Consider the following 12,183-nt stretch of genomic DNA (forward strand, 5'->3'; position numbering starts at 1 on the left):
GTGACATTGTTTAAAGTGGTTCTTGATAAAAATTTTACATCAATTTTCCCATTATTAAAGTGGCTGGAGTTGAGTCAGTATGTTGGCAGCAGCCACTCAATGTTAGTGGTGACTGTTTAACAGTCTGATGGCCTTGAGATAGAAGCTGTTTTTCAGTCTCTCGGTCCCTGCTTTGATGCACCTGTACTGACCTCGCCTTCTGGATGAGGTCAGTACAGCGGGGTGAACAGGCAGTGGCTCGGGTGGTTGTTGTCCTCGATGATCTTTATGGCCTTCCTGGGACATCGGGTGGTGTAGGTGTCCTGGAGGGCAGGTAGTTTGCCCCCAGTGATGCGTTGTGCAGACCTCACTACCCTCTGGAGAGCCTTACGGTTGTGGGCGGAGCAGTTGCCGTACCAGGCGGCGATACAGCCCGACAGGATGCTCTCGATTGGGCATCTGTAAAAGTTTGTGAGTGCTTTTGGTGACAAGCCAAATTTCTTCAGCCTCCTGAGGTTGAAGAGGCGCTGCTGCGCCTTCTTCACCACTCTGTCTGTGTGGGTGGACGAATTCAGTTTGTCCGTGATGTGTACGCCGAGGAAATTTAAACTAACTACCCTCTCCACTACTGTCCCGTCGATGTGGATAAGGGGGTGTTCCCTCTGCTGTTTCCCGAAGTCCACGATCATCTCCTTTGTTTTGTTGACGTTGAGTGTGAGGTTATTTTCCTGACACCACACGCCGAGGCGAAGGGGGTGGAGGGGTGATTTGCACAGGGAGATTTGCACAAGGAGTACTGATATAAGTAGGCACATAACATCCCGGCAACTTTGAGAAAAAACACTTTATATCGGAGTTGTCTTGAGATGGATATGCATATTTATGGCATGAGGCTAGTAGCATAGCATCTCTCTCCTTTTAATACAGGCGGCTGACGTCAACAACCCTCATCAAAAATTCAAAAAAAGGATTACAATAATGAGATGTATCCACCAACCCAAAGAAAGGATAGCCAGGAGCAAGACAGGCCACCATGCCACTTTGTGGACAACGACCCCCATTGCTGGGGCTGAGAGACATGTACTGCATTTATCTTGTCAGGATATACATAATCTATGTGGCAGGTAGCCTAGTGGTTAGAGACTTGGACTAGTAACCGAAAGGTTGCAAGATCAAATCCCTGAGCCGACAAGGTAAAAACCTGTTGTTCTGCTCCTGAAAAAGGCAGTTAACCCACTGTTCCTAGGCCATCATTGAAAATAAGAATTTGTTCTTAACTGACTTGCCTAGATAAAAAAAACAAAAATGTGTATGCTAACATGTTGGTTGCAATGGGCCCATTGGGTTATTAACAAGATAGACAGTTGTGCATGAGACAATGGGGAATGGGCCCATTGGGATATTAACAAGGCAGATGGTAAGTGCATGAGACATTTATAAGTTATATTCTTCAAGAATAAATGGGTAAATATCAAGAATTGAAATGACCATTGAACAGCTTCCCAAATCACAGACTGTAGCTTTAAAGGGCCAATCTGGAATTTAATCAATAACAAAGCATATTTCCCACCACTGTTTTGGTAAAAATCTGAGGGTTGGGGCTAGAGAAATGTAATCTCTCTCAAATTCATAGACGGTGATATGAGAGCAAGGAATGACCATCTATGATATAACAATTATAGTTTAAACCGTGTTTTGAGTCTATATCATGTTTGTTTCCATTTACTTTGTTTACAAACATGGGAGTAAAACAGGCTTATATTTTGGGTTCTGATGGGGTACGACAGTTAAACTAAGTTCATGCTGCATTTACAATAATAATAATGTGATGGTGCTTATATTTGTCTTATTTCACACATGTAAAAGTGTGTATTAATTTGCATGTGTGAATGGGAAATGAGACACCCTGGCAGAGTGGGTTCACTGTCAGTGTCTGCCATTATCAATGATGAATCAAATCAAATCATATTTATTTATATAGCCCTTCGTACATCAGCTGATATCTCAAAGTGCTGTACAGAAACCCAGCCTAAAACCCCAAACAGCAAGCAATGCAGGTGTAGAAGCACGGTGGCTAGGAAAAACTCCCTAGAAAGGCAAAACCTAGGAAGAAACCTAGAGAGGAACCAGGCTATGTGGGGTGGCCAGTCCTCTTCTGGCTGTGCCGGGTGGAGATTATAACAGAACATGGCCAAGATGTTCAAATGTTCATAAATGACCAGCATGGTCGTATAATAATAAGGCAGAACAGTTGAAACTGGAGCAGCAGCACGGTCAGATGGACTGGGGACAGCAAGGAGTCATCATGTCAGGTAGTCCTGGGGCATGGTCCTAGGGCTCAGGTCCTCCGAGAGAGAGAAAAAAAGAGAGAATTAGAGAGAGCATATGTGGGGTGGCCAGTCCTCTTCTGGCTGTGCCGGGTGGAGATTACAACAGAACATGAACCTGGAACAGTTAGGGTTAAGTGCCTTGCTCAAGCTAGCAACCTTTTGTTTACTGGCCCAACGCTCTAATCGCTAGGCTACCTGCCGACCTGAACCATCCATGATGTAACCATGTTTTGAAGCTACAGTATGCTGTGTCTGTTTTCAATTATATTCATATAAAAGTTTTTAAAAATGATGTACCAATCCTAATCTAGAATTGGTCATCCATTTTTTACCAAAACAAGTGGCAGGGGAACTGCTTTGTTTGTTTTCGAATCCCGGATGGCTCATTTAAAGGTTTCGAAGGCCATTTAATAACTGTTAATGGAGAGACCAGTCCCGGCCAGTGCCCACTCCATACAGGTTAACGTGAATGTAGGGGAAGGTTGCTCTAAAGCTGTCCTTTTTAGGATGCAGGTTTCATGAGGCCTCTGTTAGAATGGAATGACATAAATGAAAAATGAACTATTACCAACAGCAAACATACTGATGAGTTGCTGCTGATCAAAGTGTAATTGTGTCCAATTCAAGCACATATATATATATATTTGACCAACTTTTTCAGAATATGGAAAGGTTTTTGCGTCTGGCTTCAATTGAACAAAATTACGCTTTGATCAGCAGCTTCTCTTGTCAGAATGTTTGCTGTTGATAATAGTTATTTTTTATGTTGCAACCGAGCCCTTATAAACCCTACATCTCATAAAGGACAGCTTTAGGGCAACCTTCCTCCACATTCGGATTGACCTACATAAAGTTTGACATGCTTGAGCCTGAGAAAAGAGGAACAGCGGCTCCTCCCATTTTGCCTCACCTATATAGTTTATACCTTCCACTCTGCAGGGAGAAGGATACCCGACAGCTGACAGGACATTCAATTCTCTGCAAACCTACTGTAGGAGGAACATTAACTAACCATGTTGAAGGTACACTCTTTATTTTAAATATGTAGCTAGAATATTTATGCAACAGATCTTCTGAGAACTTGTGAGGACAGTGTAGGCCCAGGGTTCCTCAACTAGTGGCCCGCGGATGATTGTGTTTGGCCGGCCAAGTTGGGGTGGCAGGTAGCCTAGTGGTTAGAGCGATGGGCCAGTAACCGAAAGGTTGCTAGATCGAATCCCTGACCTGAGAAGGTAAAAATCTGTTGTTCTGCCCCTGAACAAGGCAGTTAAACCCACTGTTTCTAGGCTGTCATTGTAAATAAGAATTTGTTCTTAACTGACTTGCCTAGTTAAATAAAATAATAATAAAATTTTATTCAAAAAAAAATCATATATATATATCAAAAGTTTGGACACACCTACTCATTCAAGGGTTTTCTTTATTTTTACTATTTTCTACGTTGTAGAATAATAGTGAAGACATCAAAACTATGAAATAACAGATATGGAATTATGTAGTAAAGAAAAACCTGTTCAAAAAATCGAAATATATTTTATGTTTGAGAATCTTCAATGTAGCCACCCTTTGCCTTGATGACAGTTTTGCACACTCTTGGCATTCTGTCAACCAGCTTCATGAGGTAGTCACCTGGAATGCATTTCAATTAACAGGTGTGTGTGCCTTGTTAAAAGTTCATTTGTGGAATTTATGTCCTTCTTCATGTTCTGTGCATCTGTATATTCTTTACTTTACGCATAGAGAACAGGCCACTCAAGAGAATGGTGGTCATTAAATAAAGTTAGATTAAAGCTGAATCAGTGTCTGCAAGAGCCCATAATGATCACATTATTGTACAAAACAGAACCAAACATTTTAGCATAGTAGTATAACGTAACACCGCCACATTTTTCTCTCACGTGGTCAACATTCAACAGCATGTCCCACTAGGCAAAATACACAGGTAGGCTATTCTATGGTTTGTTAACATCATCTGCTCACCATTCAAAACAACCCTGTAGGCTACTTCGAAACAACACTGTAGGCTAATTCGAAACAACGCTGTAGACTACTTTGAAACAACGCTGTAGGGTGCTTTGAAACAATACTGTAGGGTGCTTTGAAACAACACTGTAGGCTACTTCGAAACAACACTGTAGACTACTTTGAAACAACACTGTAGGGTGCTTTGAAACAACACTGTAGGCTACTTTGAAACAACGCTGTAGACTACTTTGAAACAACGCTGTAGGGTGCTTTGAAACAATACTGTAGGGTGCTTTGAAACAACACTGTAGGCTACTTCGAAACAACGCTGTAGACTACTTTGAAACAACACTGTAGGGTGCTTTGAAACAACCCTGTAGGCTACTGAGAAACAACACTGTAGGCTACTTCGAAAAATCACTGTAGGCTAGCTACTTCCAAACAACACTATAGGGTACTTCTTCTGAGTAGCCTGTTCTCTACGCATAGAGAATGATCCACACGCCCAGAAGCTTTGGGAAGCTCCGGATCTTTAAGTCAGCAGATCTCCAAAAAGTTGGATCCGCATCCATGGCCTAAAATAAAAGTGTATGCTATGGTCATTTCTTATCAAAATTAGGGGTAAATAATCCCTGGGCTGTACATATTTAAAATGTGTAACTAAATCTTGTCAATCTAGGGAATTGAGTTATTTGTGCCAGAAGGGCATGGGCCGGAATCAGTGGGCCGAAATATGTGAAGGCAGCGGCCCTAACCACTAGATCACCCCAGGCCACAATTCAACAAAATGTTGACAGTTGATTCGTAAAATTAGGTTCGCTAGAAACGTTAAGATATCCTCTGATGGCCCAAATCAGCTTATCGACTCAGTCAGGGAAACACAAACAGTAGCCTGTTATCAGTTTTCACACTTTCAATTATGTGACAATGGATAGACCCACTGGTCCGAATGACTGCCTCCGCATGGAGAAAAGAGACATGTGGGTTTCACAAAGCTCATTTGAATTTCCTGATGCGCAAGGGAAAACAATTGCGACTTATGAGATCCGATATCTGTACACTATTCAGCACATTTGTCCATAATATGTATATAGTATGTAGTATGTGTTTGTATTTCTGTAACCATGTATGTTTTTGCCTCCCCTATTAGAGAGAGGTTATGACCTACCAGAGCCTGACAGTTACCGTACTCCGAGCAATAAACAATTGCTCTCATGATTATTGTGAGTCATATTGTTTTCAATATACTTTTCATAGATTTCTAAATTCATTATCAGAGCAGACAATTATTTCAGTTGAAGATTTATTTATTTATTTTACAAAAAAAGTGAACTATCCCTTTAAGCATTTCATTTCTGATCTGTTTTTAAGAACAACATGGTTTCTAAAGGTCGTGTTTTGTTTTGCAGGGTCTGAGTCCGACTGTTATGTTACTGTAGGTCTCCCCACAGCGTCTGCCAGGACCCTCTGTACTAAAACTGTGCCCAACAGCAAGACCCCAGAGTGGAATGAGAGTTTCCAATTCAGGGTCCACAGTCACGTCAAGGTAAACCCCCTCATACAGTATGCCAATCACTAGGCAGATATACCTCAAATCAAATCAAATTGTATTTGTCACATACACATGGTTAGCAGATGTTAATGCGAGTGTAGCGAAATGCTTGTGCTTCTAGTTCCGACAATGCAGTAATAACCAACAAGTAATCTAGCTAACAATTCCAAAACTACTACCTTATAGACACAAGTGTAAGGGGATAAAGAATATGTACATAAAGATATATGAATGAGTGATGGTATAGAGTGGCATAGGCAAGATACAGTAGATGGTATTGAGTACAGTATATACATATGAGATGAGTATGTAAACAAAGTGGCATAGTTAAAGTGGCTAGTGATACATACATAAAGATGCAGTAGATGATATAGAGTACAGTATATACGTATATATATGAGATTAATAATGTAGGGTATGTAAACATTATATTAGGTAGCATTGTTTAAAGTGGCTAGTGATATATTTTACATCATTTCCCATCAATTCCCATTATTAAAGTGGCTGGAGTTGAGTCAGTGTGTTGGCAGCAGCCAGTCAATGTTAGTGGTGGCTGTTTAACAGTCTGATGGCCTTGAGATAGAAGCTGTTTTCAGTCTCTCGGTCCCAGCTTTGATGCATCTGTACTGACCTCGCCTTCTGGATGATAGCGGGGTGAACAGGCAGTGGCTCGGGTGGTTGTTGTCCTTGATGATCTTTATGGCCTTCCTGTGACATCGGGTGGTGTAGGTGTCCTGGAGGGCAGGTAGTTTGCCCCCGGTGATGCGTTGTGCAGACCTCACTACCCTCTGGAGAGCCTTACGGTTGTGGGTGGAGCAGTTGCCGTACCAGGCGGTGATACAGCCCGACAGGATGCTCTCGATTGTGCATCTGTAGAAGTTTGTGAGTGCTTTTGGTGACAAGCCGAATTTCTTCAGCCTCCTGAGGTTGAAGAGGCGCTGCTGTGCCTTCTTCACGATGCTGTCTGTGTGGGTGGACCAATTCAGTTTGTCTGTGATGTGTACGCAGAGGAACTTAAAACTTACTACCCTCTCCACTACTGTTCCATCGATGTGGATAGGGGGGTGTTCCCTCTGCTGTTTCCTGAAGTCCACAATCATCTCCTTAGTTTTGTTGACATTGAGTGTGAGGTTATTTTCCTGACACCACACTCCGAGGGCCCTCACCTCCTCCCTGTAGGCCGTCTCGTCGTTGTTGGTAATCAAGCCTACCACTGTTGTGTCATCCGCAAACTTGATGATTGAGTTGGAGGCATGCGTGGCCACGCAGTCGTGGGTGAACAGGGAGTACAGGAGAGGGCTCAGAACACACCCTTGTGGGGCCCCAGTGTTGAGGATCAGCGAGGTGGAGATGTTGTTGCCTACCCTCACCACCTGGGGGCGGCCCGTCAGGAAGTCCAGGACCCAGTTGCACAGGGCGGGGTCGAGACCCAGGGTCTCGAGCTTGATGACGAGCTTGGAGGGCACTATGGTGTTAAATGCCGAGCTGTAGTCGATGAACAGCATTCTCACATAGGTATTCCTCTTGTCCAGATGGGTTAGGGCAGTGTGCAGTGTGGTTGAGATTGCATCGTCTGTGGACCTATTTGGGCGGTAAGCAAATTGGAGTGGGTCTAGGGTGTCAGGTAGGGTGGAGGTGATATGGTCCTTGACTAGTCTCTCAAAGCACTTCATGATGATGGAAGTGAGTGCTACGGGGCGGTAGTCGTTTAGCTCAGTTACCTTAGCTTTCTTGGGAACAGGAACAATGGTGGCCCTCTTGAAGCATGTGGGAACAACAGACTGGGATAGGGATTGATTGAATACCTCAGAGGGATATGGTGTCCCTAAAACATAAGTATTTGCATATAGGGTGTAATGACAGCAGTGTTGCCAACTTAGCGACTTTGTTGCTATATTTAGAGAGTATTCATACCCCTCTAGAGACACGTTTTCAAAAAGGCAACTAGCGACAAATCTAGCAACTTTTTCTGGTGTTATTGGAGACTTTTGGTGAAAGCAGATATCGTTCTTACTCTTCTCAACGAGCAGCGGGTGCTGCCATGGGCCCCAGCCCTGTCCCAAAGCACTCACAGGCACAGGGCACAGGGCCCAGTCCTCGCGCAGCAGTCCCTCCCAGCTGTAGTCAGAGCAGGAGATGTTCACCCCTCTGCGTGGGAAGCCGCAGCTGGCTGATCCCGCCCTGGTTTACATTCAGGACGGGATGTAAATGTAAAAAAACTAAACAAAAAAATGAAAGACATTTTTTTTAAATTAAAAACTAAGTTACTCCGCCAGAGTGTTTCTTTTGGGTCACTTTTACCGGTCCCAAGCCCGGATAAAGGAGGAGGGTTGGAATTGTGACATAAAAAAAACAAGAATCGACAGAAGAAAGTACAAACGTTATTCCTCTCTCCTACAGCATACATCACAATTACATGCACATGGCCAATTATGCAAATTAGGCGATGATGTCATTTTGTGACTTCTAGCGACTTTTAGGACAGCCACTATAGCTACTTTCCTTACTGAGGAGTTGGCAACATTGAATGACAGGCGTAGCTACACATTTTGGGTGTTCGGGCATGCTGGTAAGTCACATCCCTTGGAATCCCCTTAAGGCCGCTACACACTTTAAGCAAACTACGCAAAACTTTAAGCAAACTACGCAAATGCAGCAACGTACTTTTGTGCAGCTCAAATAATACATTTTATTGTAACATCAGTTGAATTTTAAAACATAAAAAATACATTCTACCCGACTTTGCTTTCACAAACACCTGAAAAGCTAGTTTGGATGCATTTTTTTCACTTAAATATATTGAAAATAATAGGTTATCGTGTTATTTCACATGCCATGGAACAGATTAGAATTGCAAAAGGAATGTGTTATCTTGTGTGAAAATTCCAGTAAATTCCAGAATGAGAGTTTATAGACTTACTAGTTTTGCATGTGTAAACAAACATATACTGTAAATCAAAATACAGTACATCCAATACAGTCACTGTGATAAAGAGATGCCCTTGTCTTTTCAGAATATCGTGGAGTTGAAGGTGTACGATGAGGACAGTTTCATTGGCAATGACGATGACCTGTGCTCCACCGTAGTGTTTGACATCAATAACCTCATCCCTGGGAAGAAGGAGACCAAGACCTTCATCTGTGAACCGGTAGGGCATGTTCTAGTGCTAAGGAATATAACTAGAATATGTCATTAATGAATCACATCCTTAGTCTCCTATGCCTCCTCTCTATTTCAGACCAAAGATGAATTGTGGGTTGAGTTTGAGTTGCTGGAGAGGTGAGTGTCAACTTTGACATCCATGCCATTGTGGGACCGCTATCAAAGCAAAAGATGATGAAAAGTTTTGTTGTAACAACCCTTACAAAAAAGCACAAGTGAAATAGCTGTTTTCACAAGTTGAGCTTAAATTTCACCTATGGAATTGCAAGTTCACGTGAAAAACAATGTCATTTACAGTTTCTTATGTGAAAAACTTTGTTTCTCCAAATGTGATAGTAAAAATCAAATTTGCAGTTTCACATGTAAGAAAACAATTATTCATTTAGCAGACACTCTTATCCACAGCAATTAGGGTAAAGTGCCTTGCTGAAGAGCACATCGACAGATTTTTCACTTAGTTGGCTCAGGGATTCGAACCAGCAACCTTTAGGATATTTGCCCAAAGCTCTTAACCTCTAGGTTACCTGCCACTCTTAACCACTAGTTTACCTGCCGCTCTTAACCGCAAGGCCAGTGGTGTGCCTCCAAACAATTCTAAAAGTATTTTCAGGTGTTCGACCCAGGGCTGTTGCAGTGACCGTCATGAAGGCAGTCAAATTCCATGTGACCGTTTAGTCACTGTAATTAGGCTTCTCCAAGCTCTGATGCTGCTGGTCATTAGTAGCCTACCAAACCTGCTAACTGCCTGGTACTCAGCACTCTAGTGTCCCTCTAATCACTCTGACATCAATGCAAATGTAATCGAAAATCTAACCAAACGCTTCACGAGAGCCCATGAGCTCATGTTGCGCAACATTTCAATAGGCTATGCAGTTGCACGAGAAAACTGAGTGATGGCCTCTATTAAAAAGAGGAGGATCCCATCAGCTTTCTATAGGCTAGGCCTACTAAACTCAGCAATAAAAGAAACGTCTTCTCAATATCAACCGTGTTCATTTTCAGCAAACTTAACATTTGTAAATATTTGTATGAACATAACAAGATAACAAGACTGAAGTTCCACAGACATGTGACTTACAGAAATTGAATAATGTGTCCCTGAACAAAGGGGGGGGGTCAAAAGTAACAGTCGGTGTCTTGTGTGGCCACCGGCTGCATTAAGTACTGCAGTGCATCTCCTCCTCATGGACTGCACCAGATTTGCCAGTTCTTGCTGTGAGATGTTACCCCACTCTTCCACCAAGAGTATGCAAGTTCCTGGACATTTCTGGGGAGAATGGCCCTAGCCCTCAAACTCCGGTCCAACAGGTCCCAGACATGCTCAATGGGATTGAGATCCGGGCTCTTCGCTGGCTATGGCAGAACACATTCCTGTCATGCAGGAAATCACACACAGAACGAGCAGTATGGCTGGTGGCATTGTATGCTGGAGGATCATGTTAGGATGAGCCTGCAGGAAGGGTACCACATGAGGGAGGAGGATGTCTTCCCTGTAACGCACAGCATTGAGATTGCCTGCAATGACAACAAGCTCAGTCCGATGATGATGTGACACACCGCCCCAGACCATGACATACCCTCCACCTCCAAATCGATCCCGCTCCAGAGTACAGGCCTCGGTTCATTCCTTCGACGATAAACGCGAATCCAACCATCACCCCTGGTGAGACAAAACCGCGGCTCGTCAGTGAATATAACTTTTTGACAGTCCTGTCTGGTCCAGTGACGGTGGGTTTGTGCCCATAGGCGACGTTGTTTCACGGTGATGTCTGGTGAGGACCTGCCTTTCAACAGGCCTACAAGCCCTCAGTCCAGCCTCTCTCAGCCTATTGCGGACAGTCTGAGCACCGATGGAGGGATTGTGCATTCCTGGTGTAAGTCGGGCAGTTGTTGTTGCCATCCTGTACCTGTCCTACAGGTGTGATGTTCGGATGTACCTGATCCTGTGCAGATGTTGGTACACGTGGTCTGCCACTGCGAGGAGGATCAGCTGTCCGTCCTGTAGTGCTGTTTTAGGCGTCTCACAGTACGGACATTGCAATTTATTGCCATGGCCACATCTGCAGTCCTCCTGCTTCCTTGCAGCATTCCTAAGGCACGTTCACACAGATGAGCAGGGACCCTGGTGTTTTTCAGAGTCAGTAGAAAGGCCTCTTTAGTGTCATAACTGTGACCTTAATTGCCTACCGTCTGTAACTGTTAGTGTCTTAATGACCGTTCCACAGGTGCATGTTCATTAATTGTTAATGGTTCATTGAAGAAGAAACACTTTACTATTTAAACACTTTACTATGAAGATCTGTGAAGTTAGTTGGATTTTTACGAATTATCTTTGAAAGACAGGGTCCTGAAAAAGGGACGTTTCTTTTTTTGCTGAGTTTATATTTATTTCTCAACTTTCCTAATTTTAAGCACTTTGTTTATACTTACAACAGGAGTATAGCCTACCTGGCTGGCATGAAAATGAACCATGGGAACAGCGTCCTCCATTCGCTATTTAAGTCCATCGATTACATATATTTTTTCCTGCTGCCCCTGTTTCGATACAGGTGCATGATAATGGTCCATTCTAAATAAATAAAAATTCACACATATATTATTTAGTATATGTAAAAACAAGATTAAATCAAGAATAGTCTGATGGGGTGACATTAGCCTATCACTTGTGAATTATATAGTATCACTTGTGAATGATGCCTAGAATAAGAAACAATGCCTTTATCTGCGTCTTTTTCTAATCATAGTCGCACACCTCATGTAGCCTAGCCCACAGGCCTATATGTTTTAATAAGGTTAGTATCACACCTCATGTAGCCTAGCCCACAGGCCTATATGTTTTAATAAGGTTAGTATCACACCTCATGTAGCCTAGCCCACAGGCCTATATGTTTTAATAAGGTTAGTATCACACCTCATGTAGCCTAGCCCACAGGCCTATATGTTTTAATAAGGTTAGTATCACACCTCATGTAGCCTAGCCCACAGGCCTATATGTTTTAATAAGGTTAGTATCACACCTCATGTAGCCTAGCCCACAGGCCTATATGTTTTAATAAGGTTAGTATCACACCTCATGTAGCCTAGCCCACAGGCCTATATGTTTTGATAAGGTTTGTATCACAACTAAAGTGGCCAAATAAATGAAGCACATTAATCTGCTTTACAAGGGGTTTAGAGCCTAACTGGCTTACATA

The 12,183-nt window shown here is 42.9% G+C and overlaps 1 protein-coding gene across 1 annotated transcript in view; it reads left to right on the forward strand.

Annotated features, from left to right (window-relative positions):
- Nucleotides 1-3,226: 3,226 nt before the first annotated feature.
- Nucleotides 3,227-12,183, forward strand: part of pla2g4f.1 (phospholipase A2, group IVF, tandem duplicate 1) — a 29,046-nt gene continuing 20,089 nt past the window's right edge. Inside the window, exons 1-5 of the mRNA XM_020481686.2 lie at nucleotides 3,227-3,331; nucleotides 5,425-5,497; nucleotides 5,684-5,820; nucleotides 8,841-8,975; nucleotides 9,066-9,106. Of these exons, the coding sequence (XP_020337275.1) occupies nucleotides 3,323-3,331; nucleotides 5,425-5,497; nucleotides 5,684-5,820; nucleotides 8,841-8,975; nucleotides 9,066-9,106 (395 nt within the window). The 5' untranslated portion in view covers nucleotides 3,227-3,322. The remainder of the gene's footprint in view (nucleotides 3,332-5,424; nucleotides 5,498-5,683; nucleotides 5,821-8,840; nucleotides 8,976-9,065; nucleotides 9,107-12,183) is intronic.

This window comes from Oncorhynchus kisutch, linkage group LG4, assembly GCF_002021735.2.
Source record: "Oncorhynchus kisutch isolate 150728-3 linkage group LG4, Okis_V2, whole genome shotgun sequence".
NCBI classification, from domain to species: domain Eukaryota; kingdom Metazoa; phylum Chordata; class Actinopteri; order Salmoniformes; family Salmonidae; genus Oncorhynchus; species Oncorhynchus kisutch.